General features: G+C 35.5%; 1 protein-coding gene across 3 annotated transcripts; it reads left to right on the forward strand.

Moving 5' to 3' along the window:
- Nucleotides 1-361: 361 nt before the first annotated feature.
- On the forward strand, nucleotides 362-26,757 carry DYNC2I1 (dynein 2 intermediate chain 1). 3 transcript variants are annotated; one of them, XM_088521067.1, is made up of 24 exons: nucleotides 362-391; nucleotides 3,062-3,115; nucleotides 4,519-4,939; nucleotides 5,865-5,917; nucleotides 6,468-6,791; nucleotides 7,861-7,928; nucleotides 8,708-8,765; nucleotides 10,244-10,321; nucleotides 11,144-11,351; nucleotides 13,351-13,453; nucleotides 15,542-15,671; nucleotides 16,202-16,313; nucleotides 16,693-16,787; nucleotides 17,111-17,240; nucleotides 18,134-18,306; nucleotides 18,635-18,797; nucleotides 20,686-20,799; nucleotides 21,647-21,708; nucleotides 22,749-22,800; nucleotides 24,026-24,086; nucleotides 24,336-24,432; nucleotides 24,670-24,801; nucleotides 25,332-25,555; nucleotides 26,395-26,757. In XM_088521067.1, exons 1-24 carry the CDS (start codon nucleotides 377-379, stop codon nucleotides 26,564-26,566), a joined length of 3,099 nt encoding a protein of 1,032 aa, XP_088377193.1. In that variant the 5' UTR covers nucleotides 362-376; the 3' UTR covers nucleotides 26,567-26,757. The 3 variants fall into 3 exon arrangements, with proteins under 3 accessions (XP_088377193.1, XP_088377208.1, XP_088377201.1); XM_088521082.1 differs by having other exon boundaries at nucleotides 11,153-11,351; XM_088521075.1 differs by having other exon boundaries at nucleotides 5,868-5,917.
- Nucleotides 26,758-27,900: the final 1,143 nt, after the last annotated feature.

The following is a 27,900-nucleotide window of genomic DNA, read 5'->3' on the forward strand; positions in this document are numbered from 1 at the left end:
ATAAAGTGCGTCAAAGGGCGCCTGGGGGAGGCCCAGGACGGCGCTCATCCCAAGCACGGCCGGGGAGACAGAGCCGTGCCGTGCCGTGCCGTGCCGAGCCGAGCCGAGCCGTGCCGAGCCGAGCCGGACGGACACAACCGGGCCGGCCTGCCCGCGCCCGGGAGCCTTTGCGGCGGCAGCGCGTAACTCCCTTTCCCGGGGCGGAGCCAGAGCCGCCGCTGAAGCTGATCCATTGCTCGGCGAGCGGCTGCCCGCCCTGTCCGCCCGTTGCTAGGCGCTTCGGACGCGGCCGCTCCGCTCCGCGGCGGCGGGAAATGGCGCCCGGCGGGGCCCGCGCGTAGCGACCCGCCCGCCCGGCTCCCGCCCCCGCGCCGCCATGGAGAGCGACAAGGTGAGGGGCGGGGGGACGGCGGGGGCGGCCCAGGCCCCGGGAGCGGCCCGGCCCGGCCCGGTGTAGGCCTCGCCGCCGAGGCCTCCTTCAGGGCGCTGGTTCCCCTGCGGTTCATCCGCGTCTTTAACGATGGCCCCTCCCGTGGTTGTCCCTTATTTCTTTATTTACTCGAGGTTCAGCATTTTGCCCGCGTCTTGGTCTGTGGAAAGTTCATAGTGCTGCAAAATAACTGTCCCTCAAGTAGATCAACGTGTTAACATCAGTTCTCGTGTGTTCTTAGAAAAACAAAACTATGGAATCACTTCACAGCAAATTTTAATACTGCTGTGGGGTGAATGTCAATGTCACTTTTTTGTGATCAAATTTACGTGACCATCTCAATGAACAGAAAATACAGTGCAGCAGACAAGTAAACAACTTAGATTTTTTTTTAATTTGCTTACATCTCTACTTTTTACTTCTCTAAGCAAAACAAAACACCCTGATTTGTTGGTTATTGTTAATATATGTTAATTTGAAGACCCTTGTAGGCTCTATGCTCTTTATTTGTGCAAACTACAAAGGTAAGCTGTAAAATTGCTCAAGCAGGTTTGTGTTTTGTCTTATGCTTATTCAGATTCTTAATATATGAATTGTTTGAGAAAATGCTGATTAATATTTTAATTGTTGTGCTATGATTGCTTTTGAATGGAAATTGAAGTTCAGTAAAAATGCAGGTATATAACCTTTAATTACATTTTTTAATTATACTAGCACTACTCTGTCCTTCTGTGTCCTTTTATGTGGGAAAAGATTATCAAGACATAATTATGTATTAAATAATAATACATATTTAACTGTATTAAACAGTTTAATGGAGGCGTTAAACAAATTAAGTTTTGTCTGAGTTAAAGTGATTTCATCTCCTAGAGGAGATTGGAACTTGCAGAACTCAAGTTCTCACACCTGCTTTTTAATTATGGATTAGATGATAATGGGCCTGGCATATCCAAAAAAAAAAAACTGTACTAAATTGAATTAAGAACCTTCAGATTTCAAAAGGTGATTAATCACTTCAAAAATTCAGATTTTAAAAATTTAGTCAGCAGCTTCCTGCAGAGCAGTGATCTCACCCTCTTGGAAAGCTTGGTAGCTCCACAGTAGTAATTATTTAGTTTAAATTTAGTTTTATTCTTTATTTTTTGATTAATTTGGAATTGAGTTGGAGATAATTTCTAAGTTTAATTTTAAATATTTATTTTTTGTGTGTTTTTTGAAATGACTCATGGCATTTCCTAGTTTCTCACAGTAACTAGGATGACAGTGATTTCAAAGGCACTAAGTTTCTTTAAGCACTATAAAAGGTTTCTCTTTTCTGTTTGTCTAATTTTCTCTTTTGTCTTCTTGTTTGTACCTTGTTACACTTGCTTTCCACTGAACACTCCCACGCAAGGTCTGTAGGGGAGCTAGGTAGACTTTGTTAAAAAAGTTAGACAAAACTTCACTCAGAAAACTTGCCATCTTTGTTTTTAGTTTCTTCTCTAGAGTTCTGCAGAGGAGAACTTTTTCTCACTTTTTTAAAAATCAGAAGAGAACAAAACTTCCATCCTAAAGATCTTTTTTTTTGTTTGTTTGTTTGTTTTGTTTTTATTAATGTGAATTTGTGAATTTAGCTTCTTGGTACTTAGAATCAACTTCCTCCAGCATCCATCAGTCCATTATAATCTTCTATAAAAACCTAAGTTTGAAAAGACCATTTTTTTCGGTAAAGAATAATTAAAAAGCTAAAACATGCTTTTAAATGCTGTTTCCATATTATGAATTAACAAAAAGGGCACCATATGTTTATTCTTTCCTACCAGTGCAGCTGATCTTTCAAATATTCGCTAGCAATGATTTTGTAAATCTTTAGCAAGTCAACCAAGCCTAAAATTTGTGAGTATATGTGAACTGGTCTTACTGCTTTGAATATTATCATTATCCTTTGCTGAAGTAGTTAGATGTATTCAATGTGTTAAAATTCTTTAGTAGTCTCAGATAATGTGAATGATTTTGCAAATGAGGATAGAAGGAGCATAACCTCCTTAACTGACTATTTAACTAGGAAAATCAATGAATGTTTCCAAGCCCTGGGATGGGTTACTCCATGGAATGTCCCATTGATCATGGAATGTCCAACCATAGAGATACTAAAAACTCGCCTGAGTAACCCCAGGTTGGAGCTCGTTTGAGGTGAGATCTGATCGGAGCAGGAGGCTACATTGCAAGACATTGCTAGGTCCTTTCCAAAGTGATCTCTTCTAGGATCCTGCGCTTGCCAGGAGTGTGCAGACCTGCTCTGTCTGTAATATGATTGAGTGACAGTCACTGGGGGACCAGAGAGTTTGGAGCTTCCCTTGAAGGGCTCTGCTCTCATCTGCCCCAGGCACTGCCTCAGAGCTGCTGACCATGTGTGAGCAGAGCTGGATATTCCAGTAGAAGTCTGAACTTCGGGTCTCTTCCAGGGCCAGTTAGATCTTGAACACTGTAAGTACATACATTAAGACTAAATGAAATTAATGTTCACATAGCAAAGTTGAATGGTATTTACCGTATATACCTGGATCCTTTCCTTGTAAAAACTATTTGTCAAGTGATTTTTTTCTCACTACAAATTCATTTTTAATTGGCTTTCTGACTTTTCTGTTCTAGAGAAGAACTAAAGAAGATACTTGGAAAACGGAAGAGCTTAAGAAGCATCTTAGGGTAATTTTATTTTTATTAATTTTGATAGTAATTTATTGTAAAACGGTGGAATTCATTGACATGGTAAACAGAGTGGGTTGATTGGTGGTACTCCAGACTTTTCCAACATTGTCACTGTTCATCTTCAAAGATGCAGGTTTATCTATTAGCTGTTAAATTCCTTGCCACAGCTGACAGTTCTGAAATCTATCTAATCCAAGTATATTAGGAGACTGGCCCATTCAGTCTAGTCTAGGTACATAGGTCAGCATAAAATTAACATACAGATTTCTTAGGTTGATCGACAAAGTACCACCATATTGGTGATTACACAGCGCAGTACAGGCTCTGATCTGCTGGCCACACAAATCCAAGTTATGACTCTCTTTTTTATTCGCTTACTCTCTCATATATGTACATACATGACACATTGCTATATTTGTTAGCATCATCTGTTGTGCTTGCCATGTTCTTTAACCTGGTTAGTTATGTTACGTGCCAAATTTGCATGTATGCTTTTGTCGGTAACATTGCTATATATTCATTTCATGCTATATATATTTAAAAACTGTTTTCCATTATGTCCATCTCTCTTTCTGTGCCTTGTGCAGATCTTCATTACTCCTTTGATAATTTGCAGGCATCCTGCTTATTCATCTGTTTTCTAGATTTTGTCAGTTTTTCTCTCTAGCTGCCCATTGCTTTATCAGCAATGCTGCAGGATAAGAGCTTTGTGTTTTTTTTTTCTTTCTTTCAATAACATTTTTTATTTCCACGTAATATAAAGCAGTAACATCAGAGCTTAAAAGTTTTGATGTCAACAGAAGTGACGTCAGAAGTTTGGGCTTTCATTTCTGTGAAACAGATGTCTAAAGTTTAATTCACGTTTCTGAAAGGGTATAATAATAATGAAGTCCTGTTTATTGTGCTTTAGACAAATAGCCAAACTTGTCGATGTAGTGAAATCAGTGAACATGTTACTTTTTGCTTTGGGAAGGTTTGAGTGCAATCTCTTATGACTTAAACAAAATTAAGAGAGTAGCAGCCTCATTGGAGCTAGACCGTTTTTTTCCCCCAACTTCTATGTGCTGTATCCTGCTTCTCTTTTGCTTCTTGAAGTAAAAGCTAATCTATTCTAAAGGCAACACAAAGACCACAAACATAACGCAAGATTGCACGGTAATTTCTTTTTTTCAAATACATTAAAAATGCAGCTTTTGAATCTCACTTATTAGTTCTTTTTACTAAAACCAACATACTTTTAGTGATTTTAGATATAAATTAAGTCTGTAGATGTATCAGCACTTTAGTACAGTTCAGAAAATAAAATTCATAGTTAACAGTCCAGTAATGGATCTCTTCACATAAATATGCTGTATCAAAATAGATTACTGAATTCTAATAGATTATTCTTTATACTTCAGACATCATTGTCAGATAATCAAAATGAAGACAAAAAGCACCGGGAAAAGAAACTGCAAAGGGAGAAGGATGTTTTCGATGCAGATGCTCATAAATATGATCATAAAGACAGAGGGAAGAGCAAAGAAAGAGCAAGAGAGAGAGAGAGATTTAAATCCAGTGAAAGAGACAGGGAAAAACAGAGAGAGAGGGGAAAAGAACACCGCAGAGAACGGGACAGAGAGAGCTACAAGGATAAGGTTGGAGCATCAAGTCTGGAGAAGGAAAAGTACAGTATAAGAAAAGATAAAGACCATGAGAGCGACGTATATAAAAAGCATAGGAGTCATGAGCTAAAACAAATACTTGTGCAAAATAAGCTGAAATCATTTGAGGGAAGAGAGAAAGAACATCACAGAAGAAGAGGAAGCAGGCATCATTTTGGTAAGTTGTTTTGCATTGATTTTTTACATGGAAATATTTCCTTTGATGTTTAGACAGAAATATTCTGAAGCCATATCCCAGCTATACGGAGGATACCAAGACAAGTGAATTTGAGTGTATGCTGCAACTTGTGTCTTTGGAAAATCTCACCGTAATCTAGTTTTATTTTAGTGCTTTTATGATATTTTGATACTGCTTTTTTCTTCCCCTAAAGAGGCCATGACATGCCCAGTTTTTCTTAATTCTCCTCTCTTCAAAGAGATGATCTGTCTTCTGTTAAGCTGAAGGGGCTTTAGCTGTGAACAGAAGAGGTATTTTAATCTCCATGTGAGGAAGAACTTCTTTCCCGTGAGGGTGACAGAGCCCTGGCACAGGCTGCCCAGAGAGGCTGTGGAGTCTCCTTCTCTGGAGATCTTCAAACCCACCTGGATACCACCCTGTGCCATGTGCCCCTGCTGGAGCAGGGGGGTTAGACTAGATGATCTGTAGAGTTCCCTTCCAGCCTCAAGCATTCTGTGTTTCTGTGATTATCTTCCTGCGGAGACATTTTCTACTGAGGGATCTGTATGAATTGCAAACAAAGTTGCAGGGTGATTGTTGAAGTTAATAGCATGTATCACTACCCTTATCATTACATAAAGCAATCAAGAGCAGAGATAGTCAGGAAAGAAACAGGAATAATCAGTTTTGGAAGTTTATTTTCACTGAATCTTACGATATTTTGTTAATTATTTTCAATAAATCCAGACCATAGAAAAATGATAAATTGTATAATGTTCGTAAATATTTTATTAAATAAGATTCAAGACAGAATTCTTATGAAAAAAGTCTATGTCACTGAAGTGTTACTTTCTACATGCTGTTGATTATGTACAGAGTTTGATTGTAATATAAGCTGTTATTAATTTATACATATATTTTCTAGAAGAAGAGAGAACAAGAGGTGACGGTCAAGAAAGAAGACATGCAGGAAGGAAGGTAAAAGAAGAAAAAGGAATTAAATGGCTCATAAGGGAAAATTAAAATGGTAAAATAATGGAGAAATTCAATCAGGCTTCAGTTCCCAAGCAATCCAAAATATACTTAGGCTAAATTTCTTACCAGTGTATGGGACACATGACAGCAAGATATATTTGAACTATTCTATCATTCTGTCTCAAGGAGATGCTTAATTCATGTTCATTCAAGATTGCTTTGTACAGCAAATGTCTTGATTAGAAAGGTAGTTGTAAGTATGCATCCTGTTTTGTGATAGAGTACCCAGTAAATAATTAAAATTGCTTGAAGAATACCAAATTCAAACAATTTTCTCTAGTAAAATATGTGGTGTCCCAGACTTCTATCATAATTCCAAGTGTTGTGGTAATTTGAAACATGCTGAGTCATCATATGTGATTAAAAATTGGAATGGAAGATCTTGCTGCTAGATAGTTTAGGAACCTAAGATACCTATCAATTTTTTGACCATTGGAATGATGAATTTCCAAGATAAAATGGATTTTGAGAATTTTTTTTCCCCCTTCTTCAGGGTGATGATACCAAAAATAGCACTGGCAAATATTTACTACACAAAGCTGAAGCGAGTGAACATGGACACAAGTTACAGAAAGATGAAGGGACAGATAAAGAGACAGGAAAGAGACACAGAGGAAAAAAAGAACATTCTCTTCGACCAGGAAAAGAGAGTCTTTTAAAAGAGAGAAGTCATAAACTGTTTGAAAATGAAGATGAAAAACATAAATCAAAGAGATCTAAAGAAGGATCTTCCCGTGGAGACAGGGAAAGACAACCAGCAGAAACAAATGAAAAAGTAAGAAGTGAAGAAAGTGAAAGAAAGAAGTATGATCTTGGGGTTAGTTCTCCTAAGATGTAAAAGTAATAACTTATAACTTACTGTAACAACTAATGTTTATCCATACATTATTAAGGTAAACAATCAAAATACTAGGATTGTAAGGTTTTTTAGTTTTTTTAATTGTTTTTAATTAAATTTCAGACTAATGTGGTAGATTAAAATGTCACAACTGTATTTTAGTATCATAACCCAGAGCTGATTCCACCCTTGATGTCTTAATTAGAAACTTGTCTATGTGTTAGAAACGTATTTTTGCTAAGTTCTTTGTGTCATGATATTGAATTTCTTACTTAGATTCTGAAGTGGAGATTAAGCTAGAAGTCCATACAGATGTTACCTTTCTGTAACTGAATTCAAAAGACTAAGAACAGTTTGCTTAAGGTTTATATTCCTTGGAAATTTACAGAAGTAGCTGCTCTGGAATATATGCATCTTTGTGGACGCTTCTCTTGCAGAATTCCATTTCTTTTTCTGGTGTTCATGGATAGGGAAAAGCAATTTTATCTTGAGCCAGCAACTGAGCACTTAGACAAACCTTTATGTTCTATAATTGAATCAAATCATATCTTGTGAATTAAAAGTGCCTGAAGCTTGTTATCTGGCACTGGGACCATCTGGCGTGGAACGCTGCAGTCCATGGTGTTAAGATCTCCTTTGTTCTCTGATACAGGACTAGTAGTATTAAGTGTGGACAAGCAATTTCTTAGGGGCTCGAGTATTTTCTGGCAGTTGTTACTTGTGTGTTACTAGTCTGACATGATTTTACAAAAAGAGACAGATTTCACTCTGGTTCTTGAGCATTATAAGGGTTAAATAGAGGAAAAGATACAAGATTATTTCTCTTTCCTCTGAGAAATGCAGTGTAGAAAGGGACATAGCCAATCTTCAGTCACAGGTATTTAATATTTTCAGGACTAGCTCATCTTACATGTTACATATCTGTTACTCGTGTTTACTTTCTTTGCCTACCATAGCTGTTTTGGTAGGAGATTATTCTAATGTTAATTAATAGATGGAATTTCCTCCCAGTATTTTTGATACAGGAATGTTGTGGCTTCTTTTACAGAGCAGGGAACACAGAAAACAGGAGAGGAGCCAGCAGCAGGAGAGAGAGACAAGCCATCAGCACGTAAGGTAAGTTCATACATTTAAAGTAAACATATGTTGTACAACACCTGTTAATAAAGAAAACTCAGCACCAAATCACTTAGCAGAAATATTTGACCATCAGATTTGTCAGTCCCAAAACCTTATTTCGGCCTCAAGTTATCATTAATGTTGAATTATTTTGATCAGGTGCATGAGAAATCAGCCAGATTTTACTTCTACTGTTCTTTGTTTGTTTTGTCAGTTCCCTCAGCAGTATATATGAAGATTTTCTTGCTTATGAAGTCAGAACATTCTTTTCTTGAAGTCTTATTCTCTGCTTAAGAAATGAAATAAGTTGTTAGGGGGCAGAGCTGGCTTTTGGTTTTCTACCGTGCTCTCTGAGCTTGGTTGTACTGTCCTCATGAGTAAAACCCATGAAGGAAGAACCAGAATTAAAAGTCAGTCTATCATGTACAGCTTTGGAGCCCATTACACCAACCCAATCTCAGTCTTTGGCTGGCTGCAGATGTTAATAAAACTAGAAAATGCGTGGGATTAGTAGTTATTTTTTCTCATTTCTTCAGATTTGATGTGGCATGGATATTGTATTGACAATTTGTAATTCTCAGCTTATTAATCACTTTGCTGGTTGGTTGTCATTTTATATCATAAACAGACTTGTATAAGACAATAAATGTACTTGTAAAAATATTTCATTTGGGAACATTTCAACTCTTTCTTTCCTTTTCGAGAAAAAATAGGTCTTTATTTCCCCCTAAACACAATGCTTCCTTTGATTAAAAAATGTTATATTTTCTTCATAGGAGTGTAAAAGATAAAGGAAAAAACAATGGAAAAGAAAAAGAGGACAATAGACAAGTGGTAAAACTGTTTAGTTTTGCATATTATAATGTATTATTTATAAATTTGCTAAGCATGTAATAAACTCAACTTTATTTACTTTCAATATCATCTTCACTTAAAAAAAGAATTCTCAGTAAGTGTGAAGAGTCTAGACTTATACGTAGCAAATCATCTAAATGTGTTTGCAATATATCATTTATTTCTACAAACAGCTGTCAGGCAAATAAATTGTAGTGTAAGCTAAGTAAAATACACCTAATTATGTAATTCATATATGCTTCTTAAAGCCATAAGAAAGAGGAACGTGTCTTTATATGTTCAAATGGACAGATGCAAACACACATTTTCAGCACATTTCAGTCTGTAGTACAAAGTGTATTGGCCTGTGTTGATCTGGGCCAGTTTGTGTAGATATAGCCCAACTTTACCATGAAGTGCTTTTGCATATTTTTACCTTATTTTGAACAATTTGTAACCATTTCCCAAAATCCAAATTATATTTTGAAATATTACAGGATTATGGGCCTGGTCTGGGAGAAAGTAGTCTGATCAACTGCTTACTGAAGATATCTTTTTCAGTGTTTTTTGCTATGTACGTTATAGATCTCTCAAAAACATATAAAATCCTATTAAAACCTGGCTTTTTTTTTCCAAATCTGTTCTAGAATCTGTACATTTTGATGATTAGAGTTAGAAACCTGCTTCTAATTTCCAAGATGCCTTCATTAGTCTTGCTTCCGTGCTGCCTTTTAGCTCAAATAATCATTTAGTTTTTTTTTTCCTCCCCAATGAGCTTGCAGAGAGCATATATAGCTGCTTTTGACTTAGTTTCGTTGAGCTATTCAAGTCAGTTTCTTCATTTCTCTCCTCATTGTAACAGTTGACCCTTTGTTTCAGTTTCCTTTAATTTTTCTCAGACATATGTTGCCAGAATCAATTATAGTCTTGAATGTGAAGTGTCATCAGTGCCTTCTGTAGTGCATGGCATTAATACTTCTGTTTCTGGAAAAAAAGTAGCTTTTCAGTGTGTTCTTAGACTTGATTTGCCCAGCTCTTACCACTGTGCTGAACAGTCATCCTAGATCAACTCATATTCAGATTGTTCTTTCTCTATCCCCTAAAAATCTTGATCTTCTAAAAAGTAGAACAGTCTTATGTTCTTGTTATCACATTGTGAAAACTACTGTATACTGTTGGAATTGTAGGAACACAGCATTTTTTAATGTTTTTTTCTTTTCCAATAAAAATACTGTTGGACAGGCAATTGGTGTTCCCACAAAAAGTTCTATTTTGTGTTCTTATATTATTCTTTTATATAGATAATTGGCACTTGTTAATACATAATGTTTATCTACTTATATTCTAAACTATTTTTGCATATTTCTGAGAAATACAGTTGTTTAAATAATAATAAATGCATGCATTTCAATATTTGGCAGATAAAGGTTTAATTTTGATGAGATTTTATAGTAGCTTAATCTGTTTTACTCTCTTAGGAAATAAAAGATACCCACAGCTATAATTCAGATACAGGGTTTGATAACTTTTCAACAAATTATGAAGATGATTTTGAAGTAAGTATAAGCAAAAAATTGTCTTTTTGAAATAATTTCCATTGTAGTCACTGAAATAAAAAAAAAATCAGGTAGCATCCTGTGTTTTTTAATGTGTTTTGATAATTGGCCTGGAATTTTGTCTAAAATGAAATGGCAAGGCACTAAATGTGCTTTCATTGCTACCCAAACTAATCACATTGTGATCTTTTTTTCAACCAAGACAGATTTCATCTCCACTTCTCCTAGGTACAGTGTTCCCAGCTTAGCTAGTCACTGTGCTATCCCTTGTGCTCAGTGGAGAGAAGCACTTTTAAGGCTTGCTTATATCATTTGTATTAGATTTTTACCTTAGCATGAGATGCATAGTCCAAACTATGCTCCAAGGAATTATAAAACATATCCCTAACCATGGTTGTGCAAACAGATGGTTTGGAATCTAGATAAATTTGTATCTGCAGTAAAAAGCTACCTTAACTCCAAACTAGCAGATAAATACTTTTATATGTCTGACATATGTATTCTACTGACCATCACCATTTCCTCTCTTTATACATATAAATCCTACTTTAGGATATTTTTTAATGGATTTTGGGGAGATAGTGAGTAAAAAAATTGTGGGATTGTCTTTTCTGGATTAAAATTATTAATTTTTTTCCCCTTTATATCAAATAGTTTTTTTTTTATTTTTTTTTTAAAAAAAGCTTTTCAGTCAGGGAAATGGTAACCATCTGTACAAGAATTTCATGGGAAATTAATTTTATAATATCTTGATAACATGTTGGAAAATAAAAGATACATAATTCATGTTTATTACTTATTATAAGTCTTCTCCTCTTAAAGGATTATGAGGATGATTTTGATGGTGATGATGATGACGACGAAGGAAATAGCAGTGAAGAAATAATTGAAAAAGAAAAGCTAAGAGAGATTTCTGTTTCCCAAACATCAGAAATTGCAGAAATTCAAAAAGCAATTAATGCAGAAAATGATAGAATTTTTACTTCTCTGCCAAAGGAAATGAAAAATGAAGACAAACAGCCAATCATGGGTATGTGACTAGGCACTGGCCTTTTCTATTAAATGTATGAGTAACTCATAAAACTCAGGAGTAAACAGGCTACTTTTTCTAAAAGTCTCCCATAAGGCAAAGGTCTGGTATTCTGAATGAGTCACTTTAAGTTGTGAGTAAGTACTGTAACCTCCACATAGCTAAAGAATGATTCAGAGACATTAGTAATCATTTAAAATGTGAAGTATAAAAATTTACAGATTAACATTTAATGTCTTATTTTGGGTAAGAGGAAGGTGGGGGATCTGGATTTTGAAAGATGGAGTGCTAAAACAGTTTGGGTTTTCCTGTGTTGCATGTTGGCCTTTTTCCTTGAAGTATGATTGAAGCCACAGCTTAGGTCAAGAAGGTGAAAAAAGTACAGACACTGTTTAAATTTGTAGTTCCATGTTAATTTTAAAATGTTATGTAACTTTTTTTCCTTTTTTTTTTTTTTTCCTGAAAAGTGACTATAAAATTGCAGTTTTATAGACACTTGATCTGACTTCTGTGTGTGCCAGATCTATGAATTTAACTGCCTGCAGCTCTCTGATTTGCGCAATCCACTCATGTGAATGACAGTACAGGATCACGGTGCGGTAGAATTTTATACAGCTTTTTGCTCTGCACTCCACACTCTAGTGTAGAGCACAGTTGTGGAAAAACAACAGAGTTTCTGCAAGTCTTTACAGAGACCATAGGATTCCTAATTGAGCCAGCAAGGTCCTTGGAGTTTAACTTGACTTGCAGCTTTCAGGTTGTTGTGCTGAACTGAATAGGCTTTTTTAGTCTTTGAAATGCACTGTTATTAAAGTTTGTCTCCCAAGTAAGGACAGAAGAACTTTTAAGTGCTTTTGTTTGAGAATCAAAATATTGTAAATGTACAATATATTGTAATATGGATTTTTTTCTTGCAGAAAATTTATGCTTTTCTTGTTTTATTTTTCTGATAGACAATACAGAATCAATACCAGAGTCCAATAAACGGTATCAATCTAATGGACAATACAGAATTCTAATATAAAAGCATTTTTTTAAATTATGAGTTAGAGCATTTATTTATTTATTGTAAATTACCCAACCATCTCTTTTAACAAAGTTGTTTTCATTTTGTTTAAAGTGGTTATTGACTGTTCTTATAATAATGTTTAGATTTTCAAAAGTAGAATTACCTAAGGAGGACAATCTTCCTCTGAGGAGGTAAAACACCGTCAATTCTGACTGGGAAATAGCTCCTAAAGTCAGTTGGTTACAGCCTAGCCAGGGCGAAGTGTAAAATCAAGATGACATCGGATGTTGTAGTCAGCCCACAAAGTGTTGCTTTTAAAGCAACAATTTTCTGTTTTGCATATTCTTCCAAGGGTATTAGCTTCACTTCTGTTGAGAAGTTTCTCCAGCAGCTGTAGTGACCAGTTCCTGCGCAGAGGTGTAGCGTGCACCATCAGCTCTTAGTCTGGGTGAATTTGCTCTGATTTAAAATTGCTTGTGGAGTGGTGTACTCCATCCAGGGAAACCAGAGACCTACTAATGGCAGAAGAAGAAAAGGGCTGACAGTTTTAAGGAGGAAGAAATTGGATCAAAGTCTTCTAACTAAAAATTGAAGAACTCATTCATATCTAACTCTCTGATATAGGAGCATAATAAGAGTAAAAGCTTGGCCACTGGAACAGGTTGCCAAGAGAAGTTGTAGAATCTCCTTCTCTGGAGATCTTCAAAACCCTCTTGGAACCCCCTGTTTCACATGCTCTAGGTAACCCTGCTTGGGCAGGGGGGTTGGACTCGATCATCTTAACTCTAAAGGTCCCTTCCAACCTTAATGATTCTATTAGTAAGTTAAGAAGCTTATTTTATGGGTCTTGTGCTACAAGTTATGTACCATGCAGGCTAGTAGCATTTAGCAGCCGTGTGGTAATGAATCTGTTGCTTCTTATACTTGCTGCTTTACTTTTTAATGCGGTATAAAGTGTGAATTACAACACAACTTTTTATAATATTACAGAAAGGCAATATCCTCCTGCCAGAAGCTCTTTTAGTGGAATATTCATGGACTTTGGAATGGCAAACCAGCGACAGATTAGCCAAAGCATGGTTAGTAAGCAAAAGTAAGTGTCTTTTAAATCACATACACAAAAGAGCAATTCATCATGTAAGATACCTTCTCCTGAAATCTGAGATATGTGAAGTATATAAACTTGCAGCTTTTAAAATTTTATAGTAGAAATGTGTCTCTGTATCAGTTTATCTGTAACCGTTCATGACAGAGTAAGCTATGTGGTCATGTCTCTGTATGATTCTTCAATCACTGAATTAGATATTACCTTCTAGCAAGCCTTTTAGTTACACTTAGAGCTCTGCACAACTGTAATTTCTAAATAATCAAGGCTCTATACAGTACATACTGTTGCCAAAATGGAATATGCTATTTTGGGAATAGCACCAGTTGGTATAAAAACATGTTATTACTGATGTAAAATTGAGACATCTAAGACAGCTTCATATTAAAGAATCGAATTGGTGCCTGTGTCTAGTGGAATTTACCAGGAGCTGCAGATTTAGGTAATTTATGTAAGTCTCAATATATATCTCCAATTTTCTGTTACATCAATTGGACACAAAGCAAGAATAGTAAATTTTACTGATAGGAGAAGATTCCATTGCTTTGTACATATGTTGGTGAATAGTCCTCTCATAGAAGAGCTTTGACTAGACTTTGTAATTCTTCTTGCCTCAGTTTAAATGCCTAAATTTTATGTGAGTTCATCTCTCTGGAAAGTGTAGGGAGGAAGAACATCAGGAAGGCATCTCTCTGAAGAACTGGCTTCTAAAATGCGTGCCACTCTGCTTATCACAGAGCCTTAGAAAACTAAAGGCCAGTCAAATGAGTCCAGCCATTAGATCTAGTTCAAATAACTTTCATGAAAATGTATATAGAGTGTATAGATAAGTAGCTATGTGTATAATTTTATATTCTGTCTATATAAATCTGTCAAAATATCTAGCCTTTTTTTGTAGAAAAAGAAAGAGTTAGGGAAATTTAAGGCTGTAATAATATGTTGCTATGGGTAGATAAACTGAAAGCATTCTGTAAATGAATAGTGACACTTTGGAATCAGCAGTATTGTTAATACTGAGGCTAATTAATTTAAGAATTTGTTGTAATGTCTCGGTAAGCTGGAAATTTTGCTCTTGTAGCTAGGAAGCAACTTCTGTGAGTTTGAATTAGATCTCTATGGATATGAACAGTGATCTCTTTCCCCAAATGATAGGTCCAGAAGACTTCAGCTACTGGTCTAGTAGACGCAAGCTACACTGAATGAAAATAAGTTCTCAGAGTAGATGTATACTATATATTTTTCCAGCCACATTTTTATTTTGTTTAAAACAAGATGGTCACATCGCACACTTTGAGATACCTGAAACTCTTTTTCTGTTAGCTGCCAAATCTTTCTGTTTCTGGAATGACAGAAAATAACTTACCTGCCTTACTTATTTATGGCTTCTAACTTTACCTCATTCCTTTTAATTTTTGCCAACCTCAACTCTTTCATCTTTTCTCACAAACAAAGCTACGTGAACAAGAAATTAATTTCATGTATATGCTTAAAATATGTTTTAACAGTACTGTTATTTTGTTTGTTTTCCTTTTGCATCTAAAGATGTATAAGCTAAAGGCAATTTATTACCGGTGAAGGTAGCTTAGCAGGTCGCTCAAAACCCATTTGAATAAATGTAACAGAAACAAGCCTGTTATAGTTTATCCTTGTAAAGTACAATGCACCCATAGTTAATGTAACTTGTATAATAAAATGACTTCAGGAGTATTAGCAATCATCGTAAGTGCAGGAAGAATTTAATGTTCATCTGTTATCTCGTGGGAGAGCTTTAGAGTAGTTTGGCAAGGTGTTCTCAGGCTTCTGAAGATTTGGGCTTGTCTATATAATGATCATATTTGAAATGGAAAAATTATATGGTTTATCTCTGTCACATTAAATGAGAACTCAGCACTATTATATATATTTCTACCAATATATATTTATCTATGATTTAATTTTGGTGCAGTTATAGTCTGTATGAGTCAATGTATTGTTAAATCTGTAGTACTGTGCAATATTAGGTAGTCTGTCTTTTAGAATACCATATACTTGGTGTTAACTACTTTTTGTACTTCTTTTTTCTAATACTTTTTACAGAAAACGAAGTTCAGAACTTCTCCAACTAATTGATCTGGACTTCTCAGTTAGTTTTACATTACTGGATTTGCCTCCTGTAAATGAATATGACATGTATATCAGGAATTTTGGTAGAATGAACATGAAACAGGTAGATAACCATTTCTAGTAACATTTAAATCTTGGAAATGCTAATTCTTGTTTTAGAAAATAATTTTCCTTACAAACCAAAGTTACCGAGACTAACAGGACAGTAAAGTAATAAATTAATTTTACCTCTGTTACCCTTAATAACCATAAAGCAATATATCACATCTTTTTGGTCAGACAGACCATATTCCTCCTCCCTCAGTTACAGGAGAGCTGTCTCTTGTGTTTCTTCCTAGTTTTGTAATGGGCTTTCTGCAACTTTGTGGCTCACTGTTGCAGAAATGCTGGGCTTAGCAACTGTGCACAATATAAGATTGTCTGTATTTTTGCAGTATGTTTAGCACTTCTGGACAAAATATAGTTAACTATAAATGCCCAAAATGGCTACACCTTTTGTGTCAATTTCTTTGGATGTGAATTCCCAAACAGAAGAGGTTGAGCTCTTCAATTAATTATTTAATATTTAATCCCTATTAAATTATGTTCTGTCATTCTTAGCTGCGTTACCCATATGTTATCTTTCTATTTTAGGCTTATGTTCAATATAACGAGGATAATATTGAGAGAGACATTCAGACTGAGGAAGTTGAGACACTGGAGAAATGGACACAGCATCCAGGGGAAAGTGCCATTGTGTCTGGAGGTGAAGAACAATTTAATCATAGTCATGTCTGCACATAGACTTTCTCTTTTGAACCCTCTTATTGTCAAGATTTGAAATAGGACAAGTTGTGCCAGTCACAACCTACTGGAGACACTCTGAATCCTCTGATTTGATCCCATCCCCTGATGGATGGGCAAGGAAAGAGTTCTGTGCTCTGCTGTTTCTCTTGGCGGGAGATAGGATTCCCCACAGATCTTGTTTTGAAGTATCATTATTACTGCTGAAGGAAAGTTAATTTGTCCTCATTGTACTTAAAAATTACATTGTTCTTGCAGCCTTATTAGCTGCAACGTATATCTGCATTAACTTGATTCCTTTTTGAAGCCTCAAATTTGGTTTTGTTTTTTGTTTTTCCTAGGTCCTATAAACAGCCAGGAGATGTTGGTGAATAGTACTCAAACACCTAAAATTGATTCACAAAGACTAGCAAATTTTCTCCGGTCTGCCTGCCAGGTACACTTTTGTACTTAATATCCTATGGGAGTTGTATACCTAAGTATACAGAGTGGTAGATCACTTCCAGTACTTGTTCTGACTAATTTAAATAAATGACTTAAATAATACGCATTATCAGTGAGATTCATCTCTGCAAAAGAATGGAATTGGAGCTGTGCAAATTTTACAGCAGTGTTAAGCCCTGCTTGCAAAGATATAAAATTAGCAAGAGAGTTGATAAAATTTATTGAATTCAGCCATGTGTTTTTGCAAGCTACAAGTAGCAAAACTGAAAGATAAAATGACCCTTTTATTTTTGTAAATATAATTATGTTTGAAAGGTGATCGCTGTTTTGCTAGAGGAGGATCGAGTTGCAACACAACCCAGGTGGAAACTAAGATCTCGACAAACCAGTCTGTCTATTAGTGACAGCTGTTTCCAGTTAAATACTAACCAGCCGTTCCTCCATGGTAAGGGGACTTTATTATACACCTTTTAGCATACAGTGTGAATTCTTCTTCCTTATGCAAAGTGCCAGGCTCTTTATTGTGGCTGAATTGCAAGCAGACATTTCAGGATTCGAAGATAATGTAAAGCTTACTTCTTTTTATTCCTCTAGTCTTGCTGTGGCTCTGTGCAGATAGGTTTCACACAGGGTAGAGCAGAGCATCGTTGCATTGGAGTGATCGCCATGCTACAGGAATGTCCTGGGCCTGTTTTCTTGATCTGTTGATGAAGGCCCATCCCAAGGGGTAACATTTCATTTAGACTCCTTTTGCTGGCAGTAGGCCCCAATGTACAAATAAAGCCAGTTTACTGCACTAGGAGAGAGAGCCTGATATATTTGAACTGTATCTTCCCCTCAGAAACAGTAAAAGTTCAAATGAAAAGAAAAGCAAAATTAAAATGTCTCTGATAGGTAAGAAGACCTATCACAACATGATAAAAATGATTTTTCTAGCTTGGACACGTATGATGAAGCAGAAGAATGTGTACGTTGATTCTGTAGCCTGGCCTGTGCTCTGTTTCCTGTTTGAGACTTAACTTATTTTTAGTAATATGTTTATATCAGATTAAACTCTTTGATTGGCTTGCTTATGCCCAGATCCCTGTTAACTTTCTGACTTTGTTCCTTTTTGCTTCCTACATCCTTTCATTTTTTTGTACTCCTTGTCCAGTCCCTCCTCTTTTCCGATATAGCATCAAAAGCAATCCACTGTTAATAGATAATTTCTTCATAGTTACCTGTTAGCTTCTTTTATTCTTGCTGTAGCAGCTTATTAGTCTTTTTCAACTATAGTGAACTTTCCTTTTTTCTTCATTTTTTCCTTTTTTTTTTTTTCCTTTATTATGTGTGATTTAGACCGAAAAATATCCTGTCTGTACGTGTCTCAAGTTCAGAGGCAGATGCTACTTTCTGCTCATGGATTACCTGAGGGGGCAGGTGTTGCCTTACTGGACAGAAAGAGCATCATATGTGTCTGGAATGTCTGGCAGCCGTCCAGTCCTCAGAAAGTTTTAATATGTGACTCGGAGGTATGGTTTAATAACATTGTGTTATTGCCTATTGAATAAATGACTTTATTATGTATATTTTGGTTTTCTGTCTTGCAGCAATTGGTGTTGAGTTACCCCTTTCGGCTTTGCATCAGTAGTTATAATCAATACAGCAATTCTTTCAGAAAGAGAGGGGGTATCTACTGGAAATTTTCTGCCCTACCTCCATTTTACATAAGTTGTCCTTCTGTAGCCAAATTCTGTAATCAAGTTTTTCTGGTTTTGTATCACAAGGAAGAATTAACATACTTCAAGTTACCATTTTATTTCTTAATTTTAATGGTGTCAATTTTTCCTGGCTTAACAGGTGCTAAGTTGTTGCCTTAGTCCCAGTAAAACAACCCTAGTGTTTGCTGGAACAGCAGATGGTTCGTTGCTGATGTGGGATCTTCGAGAAGACTCACGAATGCACCCACACGTGACGTTCAGTGGAACTGAATGGACATTTAGACTTCCAACATTTTCCACTGGTCAGTACCTGCACATTTTAATTTGTTGTCTCATAGGCAATACAATTGTCCACTACATATTCTGCTAAGAGATTTGTTTCTCAACAGTCTAGTTTAGCCTCATCAGAAATTATATTTATTCTAGTAGAAGTTGCCTATCAGTAATGACCACAAAGGAATACGGATCAATGTAAAATATACACCAAGCAGTGAGAATGGAGATGCAGTGAGAATAGATCAGATGCAGACTGTAAGGAGCATTTTAATAATAAAAATTCAGCCATAACCTCATCTGCAGTCATTAGTGTAATCAATTTCAGTCATGTTACCTGTCTTAATATAATTTGCATTTCTTTTTGATTTACATCTAACCCAGTTATTAAGATGGAGGAATTTCAAAAGACAGAGAGAATTTAAGACCATAAAACTCACAGCCATTTAGAGGATGGATTCAGTTTGCAAATTGTGCCCCCTAAACCTAGGGTTGTGCATATATTTGAGATACATATCTAAGCACGTACCTATATAAGCTCTGTTAGAGTCAGTGGAATGCAGCTCTGTGAGAACTGGGGACCTGTTCAACTCCCTAATGTAGATATCTGTAGATGATCACTTGAACTGATTGTATTGATTAGGTTTAGTTCACTGTAAAGATCAGGGAAAACTAGCTCATGCAGAGGCATCTGCTTGTGCTAATCTTCATCTTGAATGTCATCCTTACCCACTTCTGAAAATCCAGCCTGTGTAACTTTATCACTTCTGGATTCTATCCAGATATCTAAAATTGTGTTCATTTATTGCTCATTAATACATCAATTTTTATTGTAGCGGTGTAAAATCTTAGGAATTTCTTGCATATTTCTGAGTATCTTTTTATGATATTGTCAGTACAGAGTATATGAATACTTCCGGGGATTCCAGAACCCAGAAGCAAGTAGCAGATAAGTTAGTAGTAGTGTGTAGTGTGACAATTAAGGTGGGATATGAAATCCAAGTATCAGGTGGTTCAAATAGTACAGTAAGTGGAATTCTGACTTCCATCGATTTACTTGTAGTCTTTTGTTGAAGGAATTTTGAAGCTGTGTCTGAGCTTCGGGGCCCACGAGCTGCTTGGTTCGGTATCTCTAGAAATGTCTCTCATGTTGGAAGCAAGATCCGGATATGTGCTTTCATCTAGCTTGCCACAGGAGCAAGACCTCTGGCATTAGGACCATTTGGGAGTCACAGAATGTTCCTTCCAGGTTCCTAATGGGACAAGAAGTAGAACAGCAAAAAGTGTGGTAGTCGCTCCATAGTACTTCCTAGTTTAGAGATGGACTATATTAGTTTTGCATAAATATTGAGAGAAAATTTACTTTTCAAAAGTGCTTTTTAGTTGAACTACTTTCACCTTTTTACATTTTATTGACATCGTTTCTTCTTTTCTATACTTCTGATGACGTAGTATACGATCAAAATAATGTAGACTTTTGTAAACTTCTGTAATCTGTGGGTGACAAATTTCAGAAGTTACTGAAGTTCATCTAAAAGACAGATTAATACAAACTATTTGATTCTGCAGTTGGCTTGGTGTATCAAGCTTGGCGTATCAGTTGGGTTGGTGTATCATCAGTTTTATGAATCTGATGGAAGTCAATGTGTCTTTTTGCCTATTACCAAGGCAAAAACAAACGGTGAAACATTGATCTACCTGACGTTTTTTGTTGTTGTTCATTTAGGAAACATTTTGCACTATTGTATTTGAGACTTTTACAAAATGCATCTTCATGATGCTCATTATTTGTCATTCTTTCTTTGTAATCATCGTACTTCTAGGTTTCCATCGTACTTTAGGTTTATACCTAAAAATGATTAGGGTTTTGTTGTTGAAAATAATACAGCGCTTATCTTTAATTATCGTTAATTGCAGATGGAGTTCTAAACTCAGTAAACCACTCCTCTCCTATACTAGCAGTGGAACCTGTCTCAACCTCTCTCTACGCTGAGCAGAATTACAGGCTCTCAAGCCTTTCTTATCAGGAGGGTACGTAAACTGTTCTTTAAATGATCAGTAAATCTGATTCATTCTTTAGACATCTAGTAAAGGATATATCCTAGCCATATTCCAATTCATAATTACCTTCTGCCTTTTTACGTTCTCTGTAGAAAATACAAATGATTAAATGCAACATCCATGTTGATTTTTCTGGTTTCATTATTGTCATGTTCATTCAGTGTGGTTTTGCCCCAGATGTGGGCATGTGCTTTTTGTAATTTTTTAACACCACTTCTTTTTAGTCTGTGGTTAAAAGAAGTTTTGGGGTTATAACTTATTTTGAGATGGTCTCAGTGCTTCTACAATATCCCCCCGAAAGCTCTCAGTGGACTGGTAACACAAATAATACATGACTGTACTTTGCAGTTGTTCCTGCACTAGTTGTTACATTTTTTTATGACCAACTTTTGCAAAGCAACTTTAATCCTCATTCCTCAAAATTCTCAGGTAGCATGGTATATTAATCCTATTTTCAGATTTTCACCTTAAAATCCCTAACAGGCCTAGGAATTGTGCTGCACAATGCAGATTTTACAAGTTTTAATCTAGTTGCACTATACTGTTCCCAATTGCATGCAGAATCCAAATATTTTAAAAGATGCAGAAAGAGATGCTTTGGTAAGGCAAGCAGAATATATTAGTTTCATGCCTTTTTCTTCATGGGCAGAGTTAGTCCTTTTTTTTTTTTTTTTTTTTTTTTTGCTACTGAGGGGAACACAAAAGCTTCACAGAATGTATTAGTCTGGAAAAGGTTTAAAATGGTTTGAGGATTTAAAGGAATATCTTTTAAGATGAAGGTAGTGTATAAATATAAATTGCTACCTTCTTCCTGCAGAAATGTCAGCCTGTCCATGCCAGATAGCTTCAATGGATGAAAATGGAATCCTCAATATGTGGGTGAGTTTTATTTTTATATATATATATATATATATATATATATATATATGTGAAAAAGGAGAGAGCATCATGTGTTGTAACGATAATACACTTTTTCGAATATAGCAACACACTTCTTTTTTTTGAGGGGGATGAGAATTGCCTTCCTGAAAAGTACAGCAACACTACTGGAATTCTGGTCAAAATCCTTAACCTTTCTCCCTAATGCCAAGACGTTAAATTGTTAAACAGGTGCATGAATTCACATAGACATGGGATCAGCAGGATCAGCAGTTCTGCTTCATAGGGGTATGTTCACATGTGTCTAGTAATTGGATAATGAATCTAGATCCTTTTCTTCTACCTACTCTATTTTATTTGAATCACAGTCGTATCAGAGACTGTGCTGAATGTGTGTGGGAAGTCTCATTTATAATTAATATCAAATAAATGTTCAAGAGGTGAAATGTAGAAATCTATGGATAAAATTACTCTTTCTAAAACATACTGAGTAAGTAAGCTCCAGGTCTGTTGATCTTTTGGTTTCACTGAAATGTTTTCTTTGTACCAGAGGTTTTCAGTCTTTCTCTCATACAGCTTTGTCTCATATAGTGATCCAGTTGTGTCTGTCTGAGTTGATCTTGTTTGAGATAGTTCCTGAAAACTCTAAGTAACTTCAGTAGCAACTGATTCAGGCCCAGTGACCTGTCCCTCCCAGTTCTTGAAAGCGCAGTGAAAAGCACAGGATTTCTTTTTTTCTTCAACTGATGTCTGCTACTGATTAAGCATAGGAGGCAATTTCTCATTTTCTGCCTTACAACACAGCAGAGAATATCCACAGATATTTGAAACTATGTTAGCATTGCATGTGGTTGAAAAGGATGGAGAATATACCTGTAATCATTGGAATGTTAGACTTATCTATCTAAACATTTATTCAGAGTTATTTCATATGTTCTTAAAATATTTGTTTTTGGTAAATATTTGGTAAACCAAAAAAAAAAAAAGGAAAAAATTGGTAAGTATTTGTTGTGTATTAATGTTGAATATTGACTTTTCAGGTTGTTGTTGAATTGCAAAAAGTTGATTTAGCTGGTTCACAGACCGATTTAGGTAAGTATTGAACATGAGATAGAATTACGTGCACGAGTTCTGTGATCATGAAGTTACTCAGAAAGAAGGGTCGTCAATGACAAGTAGTTCAGATAAAGGCATAATTATTGACATAAAGACTATTTCTGAATAGGACACGTTTTGCATTATAGGTCAGGCATCATGTGTCAAGTCTTCACTAGTTTCTGAATTTCACCTGCTAATTCCATATTGGCAGTTGCCGCCACAGGCAGTCACATTTCTTAGAATGTTAAAGCAACTTTCTGTACTGCAGACAACTTTTTCAAGGATTATGAGGTTCTTAAGTTCTTGAGTCCTTCTGTTCTTTCTTTAACTTTAAGCAAAGATTTTATAACACTTTCATCTCCATTTCGATAATTATTGTGTCAGGTCTCTTTTGGGGAAGTTATTTAATTTGCTGTGAGATGAAAGATTCCATAAAAGCCTAAGCAAAGTCCATTCATTTTAAGTTATCTGAATTAAAAAATATATATATATTTCATGTTCTTTGAACAAATTTAGACTGACGTATTTTATTAAAAGAGAAAGGCAGTAATGAAAATGCTCATGTGTTTTAAAATACATATACAAACACTGAAGTGATGTTTTGTGTTGAATAGTAAAAGTTTTGATCAATTTTGTCACTTATAAAATCGTATGCATTGTGTGGCTATATAAAGCTGCTACAACTGGGTATTTATTTCTGTGCAGAGGTACATTTCAAAACAATATGTTGGATACAATTGTACTGTTGCCAGCATTCATCTTTGCTTCTAAGGTTTTAAGAATTGGAATTACTTATGTTATTATTTACTTAACAAACTTTTAAAATATAAAATAAAATTAAAAAATACATATTTATATTTTTATATATGTATAAATAGATAATTGAGTTCATATTCTGTAGGCTTTACTTTTAAACAGAATCTTATCTTTTTTCTTTGATGACTGTCACAAGATCACATGTTTTTAGATTTGATTTTTGAAGTAAATTATTCTAAACTATGCAAGATCTTTACATATAAACTATTATCTTTAAGAAACAATCTAAACATAAAGTTTCATTTTTTTCTTAGTTTATGAACTGTCATAAACCTATCTGTCTATATGTAGATAGTTTATGATTAGCTTTATGGGTTCTTGGGGTTTTTTTTGGTACTACAAAGTGTTTAAATCAGCTGTAGTTAGGTCTTTTTTTATTTAAAAATATTTTTTGTAATTTTAGGTTTAATTCCTGGAGGGAAAGTGAAGTTAGTGCATAGTTCTACTACAGAATTGAATAAGAGGTAAGAAAATCATGGCTTTTAGCTTTTACATGTGTATCTCTCAAAGCTATTTTTTCTGTGTCTTGTTAAGCTACTGTTATGGGAGATATAACATTATATTAAAAAGTTTCTAATGTTTTAATGCATGTTTTTTTCTAGAGATGTTCATAGACATTTTTGAACAAGAGCTTCAGTAATATACAACTTCAGGAGGCAAGTTCCTATATATTTAGATCATCTTCTACTTATGTATTTTTCTGTTTTTCCCAGCGTTTTCCCAAAGGATATATGCCAGAGAATGCCACAAACACTGTCAATTAAGTTTCTTTCTTCTAATCCTAATCATTTCATTGTTGGAACAAACATCGTGAGTAATATTTGAAATTAATTTCACGGTTTATTTTCTGGTTTTGAAGGCTGTCACATTTACTTGAATTTTTAGCAGTACACTGTATATAAAATTTGTAACTTGAGGCTGTTATTAAAATTTAATTTGTTTGCTATTAAGGAATTTTTCAAGGCAGCAGCTGTGCAAATTGTTTGACTTTTTTACTGTAATAGTGCATAATGGTTTCTTTTGTTGCTTTCTTCATATTATTCACAGGGCCTGGTAGGCCATGGTACAAGACACAATTTAAAAGTTCCTCCAAAGCTCTTCAGACCCCAACAGAGTGGGCTAAGATCAGTAAGCATCAATGCAATAGATTTCTCCCCTTTTGGAAAGCCACTCTTTCTGGTATGAAAGCATTTTAAAAAAGCTTTAAATTAAACTTCTCATTAAATTAATTACTTACTGAGAAAAGATTTGCAATGTAAAATATTTAGCTGCATGTGATAAGTGGTTTATTTTACTAATTCAGATCTGTCAGGCAGGTTGACAAACAAATATTGTGTCCTGGTATCTGAACTTTGCTTGGAAAGAAGGTGCCTTTGGCTCCTAGAAATGCATGGCCACCTTGCTTTAGCCAGTACTTTTATAACTTATTCTTTGTTTTTACTGAAATTACTGAAATTTACTGAAACAACCTGACAGAGTCTGCCTGGTCAGCAGCGTATCCATCCTGTGCGTGCTCAGGTGTGTTCAGGTTTGGCCAAGCACATTTAAATCAGAACTGGATAGACTGAAATACAGACATATGTCACTTGAATCATGCAATTTGTTTTATTTGTATGCCTGGTGTTTGCAAGAATAGGTTTGTCTTCTTTGTCCTGCTTGGTTTGTTTCTTTCCCAGGCAATATTTTATTTTTGATTGTGGTATCTCCAGGTTGGCTGTTCTGATGGAAGTATCAGATTGCACCAAATGACATCAGAGTATCCCCTCATGCAGTGGAATGACAGCACAAATGGGCAGCCAGTTATTGCCCTGCAGTGGGCTTTAACCAGACCTGCTGTGTTCTTTGTCCTGGATGCCTCATCTAATATTTATATTTGGGACCTTCTGGAAAATGATTTGTTGCCTGTGGCGAAGCAGGCTATTCCATCAGATAAGTAAGTGCACTAGACTTTTTATTTTTTCTTCAATAAAATTTTGATATTATCTGTCTTCTGAGCAGGGTTTGTGGGGTCTTGCTCAATTTCAAACTTCCATAAGAATTGCTTTTCTAAGTGTATGTGTTTTGTATGTTGTGTTTTGTTTGTTTTTTAAACTGCTTCAGCTGTGGAAAGAGACCTTATAGCAAGTTGAATATTTTTTTACAGTTTTTACCTATTACTTTACATGATATAGTCCAATATAGTGTTATTAAAATCAGATACAGTGTTATAGTGGGACAGCAGCTGTCCCACTTTGTTCCCACTAAAGTCAGTGGACTCTTCAAGTTCCAAAGTAGCTTTGCTGAGCCAGGCTCAATCTTTAAAACAGTCAAGATCGGAACACTTGGAGATTATTTTTCAGTGGTTATATATAATATATTTACCAATATAAAGCAATATATTGTGTTTATTGTCACAAATAAAACAAGGATGTTTTTGATTATTTGTGTTCACCAAGACTAGTGTCGGGGTGGTCTCACTATACCTGTTCACCTTCACAAGCTTGAAACAATTGTAAAGTAATGATGCAAGCAGTGATGGTTATGGAAGCTGTGAAACAGTGGAAGAATTTTCTGTCCAAGTGTACTTGCATTAAGTAGTTGCAACTGGTCATCTTCTGAAAAGCTAACTAACATGCTAGAACAATAGGGATGAAGTTTACAATATGGCAATAAGTAGAAGAAAGGAGTCAGTTAATTATAAGTGATCTGTTAAATGTTTGAAGGGAAAGAAAAACAACAAAAAATTTCTATTCATTTTACCTTGATTAAAAAACAACCCTCTTTTGATTTCAGTGTTGTGACTATGGCTGTACTGGGAGAACCAGAAAAAACAACTGGTCTGCTAGGAATTGCACTGGCCAAAGAGTCTGGACTGATAGACATTCAATATGTAAAGAAGAAGTGGGCATTACCTCAGCCTGGGGAATCTGAAAAGCTGCATCTGCTGCTATTGCAGTCCTTTTAGAAACAGAACTCTTGTCTGAGCATACAGACTAATGCAAAATATTTAGATGATTCTGACTGTAATTAAAAGTTTTGTAATATAGTTTTGTATTTGTATATAGCTTGCATATATTTTAGAAATATTGATACAGTATTTCAGCTGAGAAGATTTATTTTTGATTATTAAAATGACAGAACCTTATTTAGCAATACTGTGCTCAAATACGCTGAACTGTATTTCATTATTGAAAGGGTTCTAGATGTTTATATTTAAGAAAAAACACTGAAAATGCATTCCAATAAATGTCAATGCTGTTTCTCATTATTGCACTCTGAAGTAAATTACAACAGTCATTTGCCTGGTCAGCATAAACTTGTGCTTCTGTATAAGCAACCTGAGTGTTCTTTGGGCCTGTAGCACACTAATGCTTGAGGAAAGCTTTATTATATCTTCATATAGCAATATGTAGATATGTCGAAGTACAAATTTCCATACATGGTAACCTCTGACTTGGACCCTGGAGCTTTGCAAAAGGAGTACTTAAGTACCTTGAGTTCTCCTGGTATGCAGGCTGTATGGCTCAAACAGTGTAAACATGCAAGAAACATTTACTGAACATCTAAGTCTTCTTGATGAGGTTTTCTGGTGTAAAAACAAAATACTGACCTATTTATTACTGAAAATCTTCACTACAAGGATAGTGGAAATGAAGAGGATAGTTGCCTTTATTATTCTGATTTCTATACTCTATTGGTAAGCTTTTGGGACCAGTCCATGTGTAGAATATGTTGTATTTTTCCAGTCTAAAACAATTTCTTATTTTAAAGATAATGAAGAAAGCTGTGATTAAATAGTGCGTGGACTCATAAAATAAGGACAACTGGAAGACACTCTGTTTAGAATTCAGTGCATAAGTATTGAAGCTGTGCACATTCTCCTTGTTAAATAGAACTTACAAAATATTTGTAAGTTAAGTAAGTTCTACTTAATTTATTGCAGCGGTTTCTAAGCAAGTTTTTACTTTAATTGAGTAAACTCAAAGTGGCCACATGATGGTGCCAAGTCACAACAGTAAAAAACGAGAGCCTACTCTGAACAGCCTGCACTGCTTGGAGGACAAGCTGCATGTGCTCAGTTACACATTCCTCCTCTCTCAAAAGAGCAGCTGCGGTCCAGGCAGCCTTGTAAAGTATTGGAGTGCTGTATATTTTAGAGAACATTTTCACTATCCTAGTTTCCTGCTCATCCATACATTTTTCTCACCTCCATAATTAACTAAAAATCACTCTCCTCATTTTCAATAGTTGGTTTATGTAATAATAGCAACCTATTCCTCGTGCATGGGAGTCTGAGCA

This window comes from Tinamus guttatus, unplaced genomic scaffold (genome assembly GCF_059628265.1).
Source record: "Tinamus guttatus ecotype Peru unplaced genomic scaffold, ASM5962826v1 Tinamus_guttatus_pri_ptg000006l, whole genome shotgun sequence".
Lineage (NCBI taxonomy): Eukaryota > Metazoa > Chordata > Aves > Tinamiformes > Tinamidae > Tinamus > Tinamus guttatus.

Coding starts and splice junctions, on each gene's coding strand:
- DYNC2I1 (XM_088521067.1), top strand. Junction 18,307..18,634: donor TTTTAATATGTGACTCGGAG/GTATGGTTTAAT, acceptor CTGGCTTAACAG/GTGCTAAGTTGTTGCCTTAG. Junction 20,800..21,646: donor AAGCCTTTCTTATCAGGAGG/GTACGTAAACTG, acceptor TTCTTCCTGCAG/AAATGTCAGCCTGTCCATGC.